Genomic DNA, 19223 nt, shown 5'->3' on the forward strand with positions numbered 1-19223 from the left:
AATGAGAAATGACACGGCTCAGCCAATGAGAAATGCCACAGCTCAGCCAATGAGAAGCTGTTGCTGCCCTATACTGTTACTTTTCCCCAAAGGTGTTTCCTTTAGAAAAGCCCCTCCTTACTCCTCCATTTTCTCTACAGAGGCAGCTTCCCTCCTTTCTTTTCCAGGTTTGCCTATGGTTTGCCATAGCGTGCACATCCTGAACTTTAATTCTTTTTGCTTTTCCAGAATAAACTCATTTTGAGGCTTTTCAAGTCAACAAAGGATATGTATTTATCAAAAATCTCCAGATTTGTGCTGGAGATTTGTGTGCTTTTGTATGTAAATTTCACATCAAAAGCAGCTAAAACTAAACAAATATTAAACCCTAATTAATGATGTGCAGGTTGAAGCTTTTGGAGGGAAGTGGGCAGGGGTCTGCAATGTTCCTTGAAATGCATAAAGAATAATGTGGCTTGGTACAGAACATTCCATCATTCTAGAAAGTTCCCTCATGTTCCTTTCCAGCCAATCCCCACCCCGCCCAGAGGCAAGCGCTGCTCTGGTCTTTTCCACCATATAGTTTTGTCTGTTTTGAACTTCATGTAAATGGAATCATAAGGATGTACTCTTTTGTCTCATGTTCCTTTCACTCATGCAGCTGATCTTGAACTCAAACCAGAGTCTTTTTTCCAAGGACAGGATTTTCTTGGCTTCAGCTGTCTCTTAATTATTTCCTTCCTTCTCAGGCCAGTATCCCGAGGTCGGGTTATGGGAATGATTTAAAAAACTGAAGACATTTTTATGTGGTCCCTTGGGATTCCTTGGTCTTTGAAGGGGACAGGCAAGGCCTCCTCCTTCCTTGTCCTAAAACAGGCCGCATCTGGCCTCTGGAGACCTGGGTCTCGAGCCGCTTCCTCCCATGACAGGGCTCTCACCCCTTGGGAACTTGACGCTGCTCCTCATGAGCCTCTTGCCTGCAGCCCGTTCAGAGCCATCACCCCTCCCACAGAACCTCATATGTCTCTTCCTTGGTGCATGTCACAACTTAGTTATTGAATGCTTGCTTCTACTTTTTTTTTTAATAAAAAATTATTAATTAACAATATTACTAAATAATGTATAATTGTTGGAACAAGTCAAGCAATAAGGACAAATGAGAAAAAATTCCATATTCTCTTCATCTAGGTCTGCTTCCCTGTCCCTACATGGGAAACACAATGGTGACAGTTTGGAGTGTATCCTTCTGTACTTTTTTCTAAGCTTTGCAAATACACATGTACATTGGTGTCATTCATTAATTCATGCAGGCACCATCATTTTATTTTATTTGTTTATTGTTTTTGTGAGGAGATCAGCCCTGTGCTAACATCTGCCAATTCTCCTCTTTTTTTTTTTTTGCCGAGGAAGACTGGCCCTGGGCTAACATCCGTGCCCATCTTCCTCCACTTTATATGGGACGCTGCCACAGCATGGCTTGCCAAGCAGTGCGTCGGTGTGCACCCGGGATCCGAACCGGCAAACCCCAGGCCGCCGCAGCGGAGCGTGCGCACTTAACCGCTTGCGCCACCGGGCCGGCTCCAGGCACCATCATTTTAAAAGGCAGTGGCCAGGCTTAAGAGCTTGGGCGTTGATTGGATCAAGTCTGCCTTGGTTTCAATTCCAGCTCTGCCAATCCTGTCTGTGTGACCTTGGGCAAGTTAATTAGGCTCTCTCTGACTCGGTTTCTCACCTATAAAGTGGCAGCGATAATAATAGGTTCTGCCTTGTAGGGCTTTGGGGAGCACTAATGAGAATCCCAGGTTGGCCTGGCCCCTCTTGCTGGGGGCCTGGCTTAAGTCACCCCAGGCCTGTCCACCTCCATCTGTAGGGATTTGGTTAAACAAATTATGAGCCAATCCGTGGAGTTTGAAGCAGCTGTGAAAAAAATTGAGGCAGGTCTAAATGTCCTGACGTGGAATCCTCTCGAAGGTGAACTGTTATAGGACAAATTGAGGGAGCAGAATGGTGTGTAAAGACGTCAAGTGGGGACATACCCATGATCCCCTGCTCAGGGCTTTAGCCCCAGCCTCCCCGTCCTTTCCCTGGGCCTCCCCCCCGGGCTTATCCCCTATTCCCAGGAGGGGCTTCTCCACTGAGGGCCCCCAGAGTCCTCCTTTAACTCCAGTGTGTGTTCTTTGCCCCCCAAAACTAACCACTTAACACGTGACTTTTCATTCTCCCCCTTCTTCCTCTCTCTTTCCTCCTCCTCCTTCTCTGCTTTCATATCCCTTAAAAGTGTTTCAAAAAAACTGTCCCCCTCACCGTGTTTTAAGTTGACATCCATCATTTTTCTTTATAAGAGTTGAAATAAGCTTTTCGTTTTCTTTTGCTCATAGGAGGTTAAAAATGTTTAAACATTTTCTAAGGTGGAACGTGATGAGGCTTGACTGAGGGTGAAATAAATATTTCGCCATCCGTTTTGATGCGAACGGAACCGCGTTACATCCTTCGCCCTGTAGCTTGCTTTCTTCCCCCTCAATAATAGAACGTGGCCCTTTGTCAGGCCGTTCACTGGGGCCTGCTCGCTGTTTTTCATCGGCACAGGACAGCCTGCAGAAAGGCTGTGAGTAATTTCTTTACTCGTTTCACCACTGGAAATTAAACAGTTATTTGCGGGTTAATATCTGATCTCTGCACTGTCAGCTGGGCCCTGGTCTGACTTCATCCCAGCTGTGTCCCAACAGGCTTTGGCTCTCTCTGTCTGGAGAATGGATGAATGAGTGGTTAGGAGGGACCGGGCTGCTGAGAGTCTGCCTATCATAGCTGTTAGAATCAGGGGTTTGGGGAAAAAAAGCGAAATCAGAAACAGAGAGTAGAATGGTGGTTACCAGGGGCTGAGGCTGGGAAAAGTGGGGAGATGCTGAGGTCAAAGGGTGCAAGGTTCCCGTTACCAGATGACTAAGCTCTGGGATCTAATGTACCGAATGGTGGCTATAGTTAATCATGCTGTGTTGTGTACTTGAAATTTGCTAAGAGAGTAGAATTTAGGCATTCTCACCACACATACACACACACACACCACACACACAGCCTCAGATTTCTCATCTGGAAAATAGACATAACAACGGTGCTGATTTTACATGGTTGGGGTGAAGATTAAGTAAAGGAATATACTGAAGGGTTTTATATCCAGTGTCTGGCAGAGAAGGAGCTCTCAGCGTGGTGTGTGTTATTCCTTCTTTCCTTCATTTGTTCAATAAAATATTTATTGACCACCATATGCCTCTCTTTATGATAAAAAAGTATTCATATTTACCAGAGTCTTGATTACTGGAGCCACGAGAAGAGCTAAATTGCCTTTAGGAATTGCAACTGTGAAAGAATTATGAGCCTTTTAAAAAGTCTGCAATTCACCCCTATTTTCATTGCAGCATTATTCACAATAGCCAAGACATGGAAGCAACCCAAGTGCCCGTCAACTGATGAATGGATAAAGAAGATGTGGTGTATATATACAATGGAATACTACTCAGCCATAAAAAAGGCAATATCATCCCATTTGCAACAACATGGATGGCCCTTGAGGGTATTATGTTAAGCGAGATAAGCCAAATAGAGAAAGACAAATATTGTATAATTTCACTCATATGTGGAAGATAAACAAACAAACATAGATAAAGAGAACAGATTGGTGGTTACCAGAGGGGTAGAGGGTGAGGAGGAGGGCAAAAGGGGTAAAGGGGCACATATGTGTGGTGATGGATGGAAACTAGACTATTGGTGGGGAACAGGATGCAGTCTATACGGACGCTGATATATAATAATGTACACCTGAAATGTACACAATGTTATAAGCCAATATGACCTCAATAAAATAATTTTTTAAAAAGTCCACAACTGTAGTGGTAAAGTCAGCAATCACAATAGAAAAATGGGCAAAACCACTAACAGGCAATTTACAGATGGGGATTCCCAAAAAACTAACAAAGAGATGTGCAAACTCATTTGTAGTCTGAGAACAACTAGCAACTTTGCACTCATTAGACGGGCAAATCTTAGCATGCTGGATAGTGTCCAGTGGTGGAGGAGGAGTTGGGGGCACAGGAATCCTTGGGCACTAGCAGTGGGATTGTGAACAGGGAGTCAGTGCAGAGGGCAACTTGCAGGACTTGGGAGAGCTAGAAATATGCAGCCCCTCCCTCCCAGCAATTCTGCTCCTGGGACATTTGCCAAGGATGGTTTCAGCATCATAGGATGTGTGAGGATGTTGATCATCACGTCTTTTGTGGTGTGTGTAGGGGAGAAGGAGATGGAGATGGGACTGTACTGGTTACTTCCACTGCGTAACAAAGCATCCCAAACTTAGTGGCGTAAAACAACATTTCATTAAGCTCATGGATTCTGTTGGTCGGCGATTATGAAAGGGCGCATTAGGAAGTTTCTTTCAGCTTCACAGTGTATGGGGCCTTAGCTGGGGCGACTCCAGTGGCTAAGATGTGAAATCATCTGGAAGCTTCATCACTCATATGTCCAGTGCCTGGTCTGGGATGACTTGAAGACTGGGCTTAGCTGGAGATATTGACTTGAGTGCCTCCTTGTGGTCTCTCCGTGTGAGTTGGGCTTCCTCACAGCGTGGGGGCTAAGTTTCAAGCAGGAATGTCCTGGGAGAGAAGGTCCCAAGAGCAATTATTCCAATAGGACTTTCATAAGTGGCCTTGGAAGACCCATAGCCTCATTTCTGCCATACTTGCTGAGGGCGTCACAAGCTGGCCCAGATTCAGATTCAAGAAAAGGGGATGCAGACCCCACCTCTAGAGGGCTCAGAGAAGCTGTGTTTTACAGCTGTCATTGGAATCTCTCCTTGGAGGAGTGGACAGTAAAAAGTGAAATGTGACGAATGCCTCTGTTGCAGCCCCACTCAGCAGGTGGAATTACAGACAAGATATATAACTGAGATCACTTTGAGGCGTGTAACCACCGAGTGTTAAAAAAATGAGAAACAAAACAGGGAAGCTACTATAAAACAAATTATGCAAATTTAGCATAGATGCTCCCAAATAGCAATGCACATTTTGCAAGAACTCACGGAAATAAGAGGACAGACATGAAAAAATGCAAAGTGCAAAGAGTTGCCCAGGGCGGGGGGGGGAAGAAATAGGAAAAGGGGTTGAGGAACAAATGGTGTTTGAAAGACGTGGAGGCAGGCAGAGAGGACAGCTCCTTGGGTATAAGGTGTGCACGGGCACCACGATCCAGACACAAGGGAGTTAAGTGAATTTTGAGTTGAGGATGTGCTGATGTGGTTTCCCTGGCAACGATGCTGGAGAGGCAGAAGACAGGGGAGCAGAAAGACAGCGGAGCGGGGACAGCCAGGAGACCACTTCACGCCCACGATTCAATTATAACCTGCTGGAGAAAAACACCAGCCCCCAAAATCCTTTCATTATTTGGGGGCCCCAGGGAACATTGTGTTGCATCTCTAACACAGAGGTTCTCCAACTATTTGATCTTAGGACCTCTTAAATTATTAAAAATGATCAAAGACCCCCAAAGAGCTTTTGTTTATGTGAGTTCTATCTGTCGATATTTACCATATTAGGAATTTCGACAGAGAAATTAAAAGAATATTTCGTTATGAACTCTTTTAAGCATAGCAATAACAAACATAGGTGACATGGTCACGCAAATAACGTTTTTTTTTAAAAACCGATATTTTCCAATACAAAAACAAATTTGCGAGAGGAGTGGCATTGTTTAATGCTTTTGCAAATCTCTTTCGTGTCTGATTCAGCAGAAGATGGCTCATCCTCGTACCTGGTTCTGCCTTCAGTCGGTTGCCATATCGCACACCATATAGCAACTGGAAACTTCCATTGAACACTTGTGAGACAACGGGAGTAAAAAAGGCAAATAATATTTTAGTGTTATTATGAAGATGGATTTGGTCTCATAGATCCCCTGAAATGTCCTTGGGGACTCCTAGGGGTCCCTGGACCACACTTTGGGAACCCCTGCTCCAATAGCACTATTACTAGTTAACAGACAGGCTCACTTGTTTTTCTCAAACCCAGGGAGGGGGAGGGGAATTTTGCAAAACATTTGATATACCCTTTTCTTCCAGCTGTTTCCATGGGAACCTCAGAGGCAGCGGTTAGGCCACTGATGGGTCACATCTCCATCCAACATGGGCCCATGATTCCAGGCCGAACACCCAAAGAGGGGCTAGGCAGGACATCTTGGGGTTCCCACTGCCCTGCCTGGCTGGTGCCCATTTGATCTTCTGCTCACAGGGCTCAGAGTTCAAGGCCTATCGTATCCTCCGCCCTGGAGCTTGTGCCATGCGTCAGGGACCCTCAGATTCTGGGACGCCATGCCCTGCCTCTGGAAGTTCCTGGGAGGCTCTAATCCTCTACTCGGCTTCTGGGACCACGTCCCCATCCTCTGCTCCCACACCCACCCCACCAGGAGAGAAATGAATGGGGGCTTCCTCTGGGGGACAGAGAGGCCAGAAAACAGGACAAAGAGGACAGATCGTTGCACCTGCTTTTCGTGAATAAATGTGGACTGAAGTAGGAAGAGGAGAAGCTGGATGGAATTACGCAGGAAGTATGGCCGGGGCCCTAGAATAAAAGCTGGCAGGGTCAGTGCTGACTAAAACCATGTTTAAACAGACGCTCTGTGTTTGTATGTAAAACGGAGTTAGGTTCTGGGCGTGGATCATTGGAAACTGATTCTTCACAGACGTGAAGGCCTGGAGGGATATCCAAGGGGAGGATGTGGGACAATTCACAGCTCAGGACTGTTCCTGGGTGTCCCAGACGTTGGGCATCCCCAGATGGCCCACTGAGCACCTGGGGTGCCCAGATCATGTTTGCAAACCAGCCCCCAGGAGGTCAAACGGTGCCCAGTAGGAGCTCCTGAAATATACTTCAGGGAGCGGGACCTGCCCCTGTGCCTGTAGGTGCCAGGCGCTCTCCTGGGGTGTCCCCTCCGTAGTCTGCAGCCCTGTGGTCACGCTATCCTGTCCGCTGGTGAGAATGAAACCTTAGTACCATAACACTCAAGGTTCCAAACCTCACACACATCACCTCTTGAGTCCTCCACGCCTCATGATAAAGTGGGGACACCAAGGCAGGAAGAGACAAAGTGACTTGTGGGTTAGAGAATGGGACTGCCAGGTAGCATTTACAGCACCTTTGTGGGAAGTAGAAAAAGGCTCCAGCTCTGAACTGACTATTGTAAAAAGGGCCCCTTCTGTTCCTTGAATGGTTAAACATAGAGTTACCCGATGACCCAGCAATTCCACTCCTAGGAATTTCCCAGGAGAAATGAAAGCATGGGTCCACACAGAAACTTGTACACAAGTGTCCAGAGCAGCATTATTCATGATAGCCAAAATATGGAAAGAACCCCAACGTCTATCACCTGATGAATGGATAAACCAAAGGTGGTATAGCTATACGATGGAATATTATACAACAATGAAAAGGAATGAAGCACTGACATACGCTACATCATGGATGAACCTTGAAAACATCATGTTAAGTGAAATAAGCCAGACACAAACTCACCACATGTTGCATGATGCCATTTATATGAAATGTCCAGAACAGGCAAATCCATAGAGACAGAAAGTAGATTAGTGGTTGCTGGAGGCTGGGGGGAGAGTTGGAGGATGTTGGCTAAGGGGTGTGGAGTTTCTTTTTGGATTGATGAAAACGTTCTAAAATTGATTTTGGTGATAGTTGCACGCTCTGTGAATCTACTGCAGCCATTGAATCGTACACTTTTTTCTTTTTTTTTTCCCTTGGTGAGGAAGATTGGCCCTGAGCTAACATCTGTGCCAGTCTTCCTCTATTTTGTATGTGGGACGCTGCCACAGCATGGCTTGATGAGCAGTGTGTAGGTCCACCCCCGCGATCCGAACCTTCGAACCAGGGGCCACAGAAGTGGAGCTCATGAACTTAACCACTATGCCACCGGGCCAGCCCCTGATCGTGCACTTTAACTGAGTGAATTATATGGTATATGAATCTTCATTTTCAAAAGCACCTCACCCATCATCATCCACACCAGAAAAGTGCCAGCTTCCTCTTTCTCTTTTCCTTATTGGGTTTTCCAATCTTGCAGGATTATAAATACCACAGGAATAAATACACTCGTGCTGAGCATGTCAGTGTACAGACACACACACACACACTCTTACACACACATCCCTGATGTATTCCTCAGAATAAATTCCCAATGGCCGCTTATGGCTGCGGAGCCCTTGAAACATGTCTGCTCCAAAGGGTTAAGGAAAAAAGAATATTCAACATCTCATTAATAATTGTTTTATATTGATGACACATGCAAATGATAATATTGTGTATATTTTGGGATAAATGAAATCTACCCTGAAAATTCATTTCACCTGTTTTTTAGTTATTGAAGGTGGCCCTTAGCAAATTTAACATGATACCTGTGGCTTGCATTTGGGTGTCCTGTTATAGTTCTGTTGGGGGGGGGGTGGTAGGAGGCCGAGTGAGCTGTTTGGTTTGCCCTAGGCCCAGTTGCCATGGTAACTTTGCAATAAACTCTCTTCCTACATAAAAAAAGAAAAAAAACTGAAGTGTTTTGGTTCCTTATTTATTTATTTAACAAATGCTTATATAATGATAAGTTCTCAGTAAATCATTCCCATAGTCTCCCTGTATGGAGCACCACGTGTGGGCCAGCCTCTCTTCCAAGTCTTTCATGGATCATCCCCTATAAGGATTCTGCGAGGTAGGGTTAATGGTTAACTCCATTTCACAGAGGAGCACACCCAGACCAGAGAAGCTCTGGAACCTTCCCAGAGTCACAGCGGCGGAAGGCAGAGATAGAAACCCAACAGCTGGGCCACCGCGCCTGATTTGCATAGAGTGGGGAACAAAGCTGGCGAAGGAGATGTGTGTTCAGAGTAGCTGCGACATTCACGCGACACAGGGGGAACGCTTTCTTGCAGAATGCATGTCTGATCTCGCCGACGATCACACACATGCACACACCACATACAAAAACGCAGGATTAACGGTACGTGCATCGTTGCCATACAGAAACACACACACGAGTGAGGACAGGTCTCACTGAATGAGGCCTGCACCCCCTTAAATCAGGCCTGTGTGCCCTGAATGATGCCCGCACCTCCCAGGCGAGGCCTGTGTACCCACTGATGCCTGTTCCCACTGAGGGCGACCCGTAAACTCTGAGCGAGGCTTGTACCCCAAGAATGAGTGCGGGCCCACTGTGTGAGGCCGGAGCCCGCTGGTTTAGGTCTCTACATCCTGAATTCCCCTCTACACTGTGCAGGGGATTATAACCCTGGCTGAAGCCTGTACTCTCTCGAAGGAGGCCTCCATCCCCTGACAGGGGGCTGTCTTGTCCCCTCTGCACATGGCCTTTTTCGGGTTCATCACTGAAGGTGGTCTGCCAACCCCCACAGGCTCCTTTCGTCGGGCCCTTTAAGAGCGGCTCCTGGGACCCCAGCCACGCAGACCCCGGCTGCAGACCGCAGTGTTGCCATGGAGACCCGGCCCAGCTGGGGGCGGGGGTGGGGGGGGCGAGCCCTTGCGCGCAGGCGCAGGCCGGAGCAGCCAGGGCGCAGAGGAACGGCTGAGATTGGAGCGGAGGGTGCGCGCCCAGACCCGCGAGCGCCCGGCGAGCGCGCCCCTTCCCCGTCGCCCCAGGTGCAGACGGCGCCGCCCCCCCGCACCTGCCCGGGCGCCGGTCCCTCAGCCTCTGTCAGGGACGGAGGGCGGAGCGGCCAGGCCGGCGGCATCCCCGGGCCTGACACGTAAGCCCCCTGCGGGATCTGCGACAACCTTGGGGAGGGGCCCCGGGAAAGGCCGCTGCGTCAGCCGGCCAGAGCAGTGAGAGCACGGAGCCCGCGCCCTGGCCTCGCCACATCCACCTGAGCCTGAACTCTGAGCCCCGCGGCGCTGTTCCAGGGGGAATTTGCACGGGGCGCTGCAGCCCACGTCCGCCTCGGGCCCCCTCCTGCCCCGCGATCGGCGGCAGCGGGCGGCACCATGGCCAGGAGCCTTTTGCGGGACTGGTGCCGGGGGCTGGACCTGGACGAGCACAGGGCCCTGCTGGTCACCGGCATCCCCGAGCGCCTGGAGCGGGCGGCCATCGAGGCCGTCCTGCGGCCGGCCCTCCTGCCCCTGGGCGCGTTCAGGCTGCGGAACACGAGGGCCGCGAGGAACCGGGAGGCCAAGGCCGCCCTGGTGGAGTTCGCGGAGGACATTGATCACGCCGCCATCCCCAGGGAGATCCCGGGCCAGGACGGCGTCTGGAGGGTTCTGTGCAAGGACCGCGCCGAAGACACGAGAGTCCTGCGGCGGATGAAGCGCTTGCTGCTGGAAGAAAGGCCCACTCAGGCCGCAGTGGCCGGGGCCCCCGGGGGCACGCCCAGCCCTCCCGCCTCGGAGACCGAGGCCCAGGGGTCAGAGCAGGCGGCCGGGAAGGCTGGGCCCCCTCCTGGTGCAGCCAGCGGGGCTGGGAGGGGCCGTGGGGGTCGCAGAAACAGAGCCAGAGGCAACAGGGTGACCCAGAAGGGCACGAAGAGGGGCCGAGGAGGGTGGCCGTCTGCGTCGGCGAGGCGTGAGTCCGAGGACTCTTCGGACGAGAGCCTGGGCATCGTGATCGAGGAGGTGGACGGGGAGGACCTGAGCGCGGATGAGGAGCAGAGCGCGCTGTACGCCACCCTCCAGGCCGCCGCCAAGGAACTGGTGAAGAAGGGGGCCCTCCAGGGCGAGGCAGACGACGGAGACGGTCCCCGCGAGTTCTTGGCCCTGGTGACGGTGACGGACAAAGCCAAGAAGGAGGAGATGGAGAAAGGGCCCCGTGGGGCCGAGTCCATCAGCCTGGACATCGCAGAAGACCGGAGCGGGGTCCCCGACTTAGTGGCGCTTCTTGCTGTGAGAGACGCGTCGGACGAGGAGACCACGGGCAGCGACGCTTCCGAAAGTGATTCGCAGGAAAATGGGGACCAAGAGGAAGAGGGGGTGGACAATCCCGAGTTTGTGGCTATTGTGGCGTATACAGACCCCTCGAACCCCTCCGCCCAGGAGATGCTGAAAATCGCTTCTGTGATCAGGTCGCTGGGCTGGAGCGACAAGAAGGACAAAAGGGATGCCCTTCCCGAGGTCTTGTCCCTCATGGCCAAGGACACTTCGGGCCCCCGCGTGCAGGTGGAGGAGGCAGGCCGCCAGGTGGACGCCATGGTCCTGCGGAAGGCCGAGGACGACGGGAACCTTCTGGAATGCATTTCTGCCTTGGTTGAGCCCCAGACCCGCCCCGAGGGGAGGAAGGCTCCGCGGGGCCCCCTCGCGGGCCAGGGCGACGGCGAGGACGCTGAGGGGGGCCTCCTGGAGCTGGTGGCGCTGCTGGCGGCCCAGGACACGGCCGAGGTGGTGGAGGACAAGGAACATGCCTGGGAGGGCGGGAAGGTCCAATGCGCCAAAGGCAAGCTGGGTGAGGTCTTGGCGCTCCTGGCGGCCCGAGGGGGCAGGGAGTCGGATGAGGACGCGGAGGGGGCTTCGGACGAAGGCTCCGAGGAGGAGGCGTCGGAGGACACGGAGGGCGAGGAGTCGGAGCGCGAGCACCGGGCGTCCAGGACGCCCCGCGCCAAGCGGGCGCGCACGGCCTCCAGGGCCCTGGGAGCGGCCGGCGCCCCCGCCCCGTCGGGCGCCCGCAAACCCCGAAGGGGAGGCCGGGGCCGCGGCGGAGGGGGCGTCACTCCCGAGAAGAAGGCTCAGGACGAGGCGGCGGGACACAAGAAAAAGAAGGGGCGTGTGGGCGCCGGGCCCCGCGCCAAGGCCGGCGAGGCCGGGGGGCAGCCGCCCAGCGGCTCCAAGGCGGCCCGCGGGAAGAAGGCTCGGGGGGGCAGGAGGCCGCCGCCCAGGCGCCGCTAGTGGAACCGGGGACAGCGAGGCCCCTGCGCCCCCTGGGCGCTCCCTCCGGGGAGGCGTCTCCCGCTTATCCGCGCGACCCGTGCTCCGTGCGCCGCGGCGCCCCCTGCTGCTCCCGCCTTCCCCTTCCAGCCCCTCCTTGGCAGGTGGCGCGAGCGATCCTGATGGAAGAAGGAGAGAGAAACGGGCCCCGGAGGCGGCAGCCCCAGGTGATGGGACGGCGTCTCAGGTTCCCCGACGGCTCGGCTTTGGGTGGCCCCCGGTTAGCACGCGGGGGGTGTGTCCGTGGACGTCAGGCACCCGGGGAGGCCAGCGGTGGCAGTGAGTTCTTCGTGGTTCCCCATGGGGCCCCCGATCGTTCCAGACACATTCTGGCCAGCGTCTGTGGGTCACTGTCACCTCCACAATCTGGGGGCTGGGGTCTGTGATGGAGGCTCGGCCCCCCGGCCCCTCAGCGGGTGTCAGGGTGTAGCTGAGCTCTGAAGGCTGAACCTCCCTTCCTAGGGGAGGAGAAGATTCCAGAAAGAGAAGCTTGAGAAGCAGAGCGGGCTGCTCAGAGGGGAGCAGAGAGGAGAGGTGGGGGAGGGGAGGGGAGGGGTGCGGACCGGTGACCAGGAGCAGGGGATGGGGAGGAGGAAGAAAGGGGGAGACGCAGCAGCCCAGCCCCCCCCCAAGGGGCAGCTGGTACAGATGAACCAGCTCCTCCAGGCCAAGCCCACCTGCCAGTGTCCCCGGGCTGAATCTGCCGCTCAGACTGCAGTGTTGTCCAAAAACCCGAGTTATTTGGCACCATTTTCAACTCGCGGCAGTTCACCTAAAATCCAGGTTCCTGGCTTTTCTCTCTGGCAGCGCCAGGCAGCGCCCCTCCTGCGGACCTGAGGCTCCCCTAGGCTTTCCCTAAACAGCCGTCTCCCCTGGACGCCCCTGCAAGTCCTCTCGTCCTGGGGCTGTGTGCGTCTGTGCCAAGTCCCTGTGCCCAGCAGGTGACGGCCCATCGTGCCAGGAGGGCCCTCCCTGCCCGTCTCAGGAAGGCACAGGGGCCTGGGCGCCTCCTCACAGCCCGACTGGACTGTCGGGGCCCCATCTCGGGACCCCAGTGCAGAAGCAGATGTGGGAGCCGCTGTGGCCGGGCTTGGAGTGGCCCCTCCCGGCTGCAGGGACCTCCCTGGGCAGAGACAAGCTCACCGTGGAGCAGGCCAGGGTGGGCCTGGGGCTGGGGAGGAAGCCCCTCCTCCCTGGGGCTGATGGAGCTCGGGGCCTGGCCCGGGGTGGGGAGGGCCCCGCGTGTAACTTCCCCCTGTAGATGTGGGCTTCTCTCCTGTGCGCTGTGTCACCTGGAGTCCTTCAGTAAAGTGAGTTAAGCATCCTGCCTGGTCTCTGTGCTCTGGGCGATGGGGGAGGGGAGTGTCTGAGATTGGGCAACACATGGCCCACCCGTCACGGCTGATATTCATCCAGAACACCCTGGAACTGCCCGGTCACTGATTTACACCTGGTATCCTTTACTGCTTCACTGTCTGTGCCCCCCACTCAGCCCCTGATCTAACTCCACCCATAGACGTTCTCCAGCCTTAGCTTCTACCTGCCCCTGCCCCTGCCCCCTCCGCCCAGCTCCAACCTCAGCTGTCTCCTGTCCAGTCGTCTCTCCCAGGTCCCAGCCTTCCATCATCTTTAGGTCTCTGCCGCCAGACCCCCTTTCCTGGCCCCCGAACTGCATTTTCTGGGGCCCCAGCCCTCACTCCTAGTCCTGGCCCCTAGCCCACCTCCCTCCCCTCAACCTGGGTCCTATCTCAGCCTCATTCTCTACCCACCCAACTGTCCGTCACCAGGCTCTGGAATGATCATGCCCTCACCCCTGCGCAGCTCCCTAGCCCCCACCCCTCCTGGGGCCCTGCTCTGAGGCTCAGCCAACTGGACCCCCATTCACCCTCACCCTGGTGCTCACCTGGACACTTCGCCCTGCTCTGTGCCCCGTGACCCTCCATGCCCAGCCCCCAGTCCCATGCTTGACCTCCAGAGCTGCCCCACCAGCCCTTGCCCCAGGCTCTGCCATGGACCCCAGGCTAAGGGGCCCCACTCCTACCCGGTTCCTGCCTCCTCCCTGCCCCACCCCCATACAGGGCTGCAGGGCTGCCAGAGGGGTCCTCTTAGACCTCACGTCTGATGTCTGATCCAGTCCCTCCCCTCCCCAAACCCTTTAAAGGCTTCCTATGTCCCCACAGGTCAATAATGGTCCAGACCTGCGGTGTCCAATAGGATAACCACTGGCCACAAGGGGCAATTTAAATTCAAATGTAGTTAAAATTAAATAAGATTGAACATCTGTCTTCTCAGTCGTACCAGCCGCATGACAGGTGTTCAAGAACCACAAGTGGCCAGCGGCTACCCTACTGTGCCGTGTGAGGATAGGACATTTCCATCATCACAGAAAGTTCCCCTGGACAGCAGTGGTCTACGCACTCTGTCCCCACGTTCCCTCTGCCTCACTGCCCACCACCCCCACGTGGCTTCAGCCACCAGGTCTCCCTGCTGTTCGGGGAACACATGGAGTGTATTCCTGCCTCAGGGCCTTTGCACTTGCTGTTCCCGCTGCCTGGAGGCCCCTTCCCCAGGATATTTGCACGGGTCTGTCCTTGGCTTCATGCAGTTCTTCCCTCAAATGTCACCTTCCCAGGGAGGGCTTCCCCGGCCACCCTGTTAAACACATAACACTTCCTGCAACTCCCCACTTTATTTCTCGAAGGTCTGATCGCCGCCTGACATGACTCACGTATGTTTCTAAATAGCGCACTGACTGTATGTGTCACGGGGCTTCATAGAGGGAACTGGGGACACGGGTATTGCAGGCAAAGTGCAGAAGGGGTCGTCAGGTCCCAAAGATGAGGAACGCAGCAGCTGCTCCCCGCAGGGAGGTGCTGAGCCCAGGGCGCTGCGCTGCGAGGTTCCAGGAACGGCCGACCGGCCTGAGGGGGGACCCAGGAGCCGCTGGCTCGCGTCCCTGCTGCCGCCCCCACAGCCCGAGCAGCCTCAGCGTGTCCCCCTCCCGCCTCCGTCTCCCGCCGGTGCCCGTGGGCCCGCCCAGCGCCGCAGCTGCCGGAGGAACCGGGGCCGCGGCTGAGGCCGAGGGTCCCACCCGGGGATGGGGAGGGGGTGAGGGGCAGCAGGGCCGCCCCCGGGCCGGGAGCGTGGTCCATCCTGTCCCCGCCGCGTCCCCGCGCCAGCGCAGGTGCGCACACGGTGGCTGCTCAGTTTCTAGTTGTCGAATGACTGACGGACGGAATTGGCGAACCAGACCCAGATGCGCGCGGGGAGGAAGGTGCTAGAACGCCCCCCCATGGTGGGAGTGAGCCGCGGGGGGCGTGGGAGCAGCGCCGCGGGTCCCAGGAGCAGCCGCGTAAAGGCCCTGAGGTCCGCGTGGAAAGCGGGGCGCGCGGAGCCCCCAGGGGTCCGAGGACCGAGGAGGCGGAGGCGGCGGCCCGGGAAGAGGCCGGGGGAAGCGGGCGGGCGGAGGGGAGAGATCCGGGCCCGCGGCTGGGCTGGGGCTGCGGCGGGAGGCAGGACAGACACATGCGGACCCCGCGGAGCGCCATCCTGGAGACGGGTCAGAAGCTTCCAGAAGAGCGCAGGACGCACGCCTTCTCCGTGAAGGCGGCGGGGGTGGGGGGACGGATCCGACAGGGCGGGCCGAGGAGGCCGGGGCGGGAGAGGGTTTGCAGCCACCTCCGATTTCAGGTCCTTCGGGGAAGCCCTCACTGGGAAGTGACATTTGTGCAAAGAGCAAAGGAGGCGAGGGGCGAGGCGGGCGGGTACCCGAGGGAAGCGTGCTACAGGAGGCTGGAACAGCCGATGCGAAAGCCGGAAGGCAGGGGCGTGGTGATAGGGTTTAGTCACGTGCCATCACTGCCCCTCCAGGGCCGGGCTTCGGTGCCGGGAGTAGGGGGACGGTGTCTCCAAACCCTCCCCACCCCTCCAGGCCCCCCCCCCCCCGCCTTCATGGGGGTGGCTGTCTGGATTCCTGGAGACTGGAGTTTAGAATGTGAGCCAGGCTTGAAATGAGCGTGCAGAGGTCACTGAGATCGGGGTGGGGGTCAGGGTGTGTGCAGACAGGCAAGAGCATGTCCCCCCACCCCTCCCACCCCTGGACCTCCAGGATGAATCTGTCCCGGCTCCTCGGCCGGCTCAAACGGAGACGGGGCTGCCCCGAGACTCCCGGGGATGTGACCAGGTCCTAGAAGGGCCTGGAGGGAGAAGTCAGGGTTCCGGGGATAGAAAATGACACCGCTTCCCCTCCATCTGGTTCCCTAAAGCCTGGTGCCCTCAAGGCCCCGCCCCTCACACAGGACACTCCGCCCCCTTCGTCTAGGCTCTCGGTCAACTCAAGCGAGTTGCAGTTCCCCCATTTGCCCACCAGGTGGCGCTCCGAGACCGCTGGTTAAAATCGCGCCCGCCGCGGCTCTCGGGGTGCGCGCACGGTCCCCACCAGGAGGCGCTCCGGGACCGACGGGTAACATCGTGCGCGCGAGGGCGCGTCCTGAGCGCTCAAGTCGCACCGGGCGCTGGCCCGTCGCCTTAGAGCTCCAGAGCTCCGCCCGTCCTTTGAACGCCAGGCCGTGGAAAGCGGACTTCTCTGTTGGGCAGCAGTTCTTCAAGTCTTGAGACCATATGCATCAATATCTCCTGGAGACTTCTTAGGCATGCATATTCTCAGGCCCATCCAGAGCTACAGAATCGGAAACTCTGGGGCGGGGCCCAGCAATCTGTTTTTTTAAGGCCCCCCCCCCAGGTGATTCTGATGCGGGATCAGTTTGAGAGCCCCCGCTGTGGCTCTGATCATCTCCTGGACGCCTAGGGCAGCGGTTCTCAGCCCGGGTGCAGATTGGAATCGTTACTTTGGTGCTCCGGCCATACCCTGTACCCTCCTGTGAGAATCTCCGACAGGGCGGGCTGGGCAGGGGTGTTGAGAGCTCCCAGGTCATTCCACACGGCAGCCGGGACCGGGAACCGCGGCCCTAAGGTCCCCATCAGGGCTGAGATGTCTGCTAAAGAAGTGGCCGCCACTGATAGAGAACAGGGATAAGACGAGATGCCATCTGTTGGCGCTGATGTGAGCACTAGCACATTGCGTCTTCTTCAGTCCTCGCAGTAATCCTGGGAGGAAAACTCTATTAAGATCCCCCTTTCAGAGGAGTAATTGGAGGCACAGACAGGTTAAGTAACCAGCCCAAGGTCACACAGCTTGTAAGTGGCAGTGTGAGGGGTTAGCCGGGCTCCAAATCCCTCCTCCAAAATCCCTCCTTACCTTATCCTCCCAGTGGTTTCCTCTTTTCCTGTCACACACCACGGGGCCTGGAGAGGGGACCCAGAAAGTCCCCACCTGTCGTGGGGTGGCATCTCTCCCCCCACATCTGTGTGTTTTACGGTTTTTGTCCTTGGTAGTGGTGAGGGGTGGCTGGGCCAGTTTAGATAAGGGCTGGTTTGGAGTCAAAACTCTGGACTTTTGGGGCTTCCTCCCTGAAAATCCTGGCACTTTTGAAACCACAACCCAGGAGGCACCAACAGGCTGTGTTTGGAGACTGGTCCCTGCAGGCGCCATTTGAAACCCCCTTGGATTAAAAATATCACTGAAAGTCCTGGTACCGTCTCAGGTTACCCCCCTCTGGGCCTCGCTGGATGCTCATGCTGGGGACGCTGAGGACGGGAGGGCAGAGATGGTCGTGTCCACTCAAGGGAGGGACAAACTGAGATGCAGTAGGGGACACATTTGTCCAAAGACTCAGGGCTACTCAGAGAGGGTGTGAGGATGAAAACCCTGTGTGTGAGTTGACAAGTGTGTCTCTGAGTATGTGTGTGTTTGCACACATAGGTGGGCGGGTGAATCTTCATGTGTATATGCGAGTGTCCCAGTGTGTTTGTGTCTCAGCCATTAAGTGTATGTGGATGCACGTGTCTGTGAATGTGTGTTTGTGAGTGTGTGTGCGCGCAGGTGTGTATGTCTCCCCGCCGTATTGTGTGGGTGAATGCATTGGTCTCTGTTTATATGGAGACTGGTATATGTGTGTGTACATCTGGACTTACGAGTATTGGTGCACAGTGTTTACAAATGTGGGTTAATAGTTTGTGAGTTTGTGACTGTTTGTGTGTGTCTGCACGTCTGTGACTGTGTGAATGTATGTGTGTGATTGATTGTGAGTGTGTGTGTGAGGGAGGGAGAGAGTGAACAGTCTCCTCAGGGAGAACAGTTTCACAATTAACAAGGGTGGGCTCGTGACAAAGGGACGGGAAGACACACTTAGCTGGCTCTGAGCAGGTTTACTGGAAGATGCCATAGCACGTGCTCCTCCCTGAGCCCCCGCACGCAGGGTCCTCCCTCCCAGCTCTCTGAACTCCTCCCAGCGGCTCTCACCATCTCTGCTTCTCCCGCATCCTCCCACCTTGTAGATTCCCAAATGGGCGTGGCCTCCTTAGTCGTTGGCCAGCAGCGCCCCTACCCCTCCCCAATCCTGATACCCACGCCTCCTCTGCAGACAGCTCCAGAGATGTCCCCTGGTAGTAAAGGGTTAACTCAGTAGGCTTGGGCCCCTGGACATTCCAAAAAAAAAAAAAGGACTGGCCTCCTGGGAGGGAACCTCTAAACCTCTAGACCCCATTGGAATGTCCTGCCTGATAAGAGTGTCTTGGTTTATCTGGGACCTTGGGCTAACCAGATAGTCGATGCAAACAGCATGATTTATGCTGAGCACCTGTTTCTGTTTCCCTGGGGATCTTGGGCCACTTGGCATCAGTTTGACCTCCAGAGGGGCCAAAGACTGAGTGAGTAAGGTCAGCCACGCGGGGGTTTCATGCCTGCGTGACCGACCCCCAATAGAAACCCTGGACACCAAGGCTTGGGCGAGCTCCCCAGGATCCCCTTACCTCCCTAGAAAAATCAGAACCACTTCTGCTTTTTAAACAAATCTCTTAGTTCCTTAAAAAATGAACGTGTGTTAAAACATTTTGAGCACACCACTAAACGGTGGCCTAGTTTCATCAGTTACCTTTACCAAATGAGGGATCGAATACACGTGACACAGAAGGTAACACCATCAGTGCTGTGCATGAGACAATTAGCAGGCTTGGAAAAGAGTAAGGATTTCTCATGCACTGCAGGCTGGCCCACGCCTCAGGCTTCAAGCATCAGGACGGCCTACCTGTGTGGGCAGAACATCCGAGACACTGCAAATGCCCCCCGACAGGAGAGCAGCTGGAGCAAGAAGGGTGCAACGGCGTTATGGGGTTTTATGCAGCTGCAAACAGATGCACTGGAGAGTTTCCCTGGGGTCCTTTTAAGTA

At 55.1% G+C, this 19223-nt stretch overlaps 1 protein-coding gene across 1 annotated transcript; it reads left to right on the forward strand.

The window, feature by feature from the left end:
* Positions 1-9667: 9667 nt before the first annotated feature.
* On the forward strand, positions 9668-12464 carry LOC101393496 (paraneoplastic antigen-like protein 8B). Its single transcript, XM_004440398.2, has one exon. The coding sequence runs from the start codon at positions 10011-10013 to the stop codon at positions 11895-11897; it is 1887 nt and encodes a 628-aa protein (XP_004440455.2). The 5' UTR covers positions 9668-10010; the 3' UTR covers positions 11898-12464.
* The last annotated feature ends 6759 nt before the right edge of the window (positions 12465-19223 follow it).

Source organism: Ceratotherium simum, chromosome 33 (assembly GCF_057802395.1).
Source record: "Ceratotherium simum simum isolate JZ-2026a chromosome 33, ASM5780239v1, whole genome shotgun sequence".
Taxonomy (NCBI): Eukaryota; Metazoa; Chordata; class Mammalia; order Perissodactyla; family Rhinocerotidae; genus Ceratotherium; species Ceratotherium simum.

Bases quoted from the DNA above. Each gene is read 5' to 3' on its own strand.
- LOC101393496 (XM_004440398.2), top strand. From the start codon at position 10,011: ATGGCCAGGAGCCTTTTGCGGGACTGGTGCCGGGGGCTGGACCTGGAC.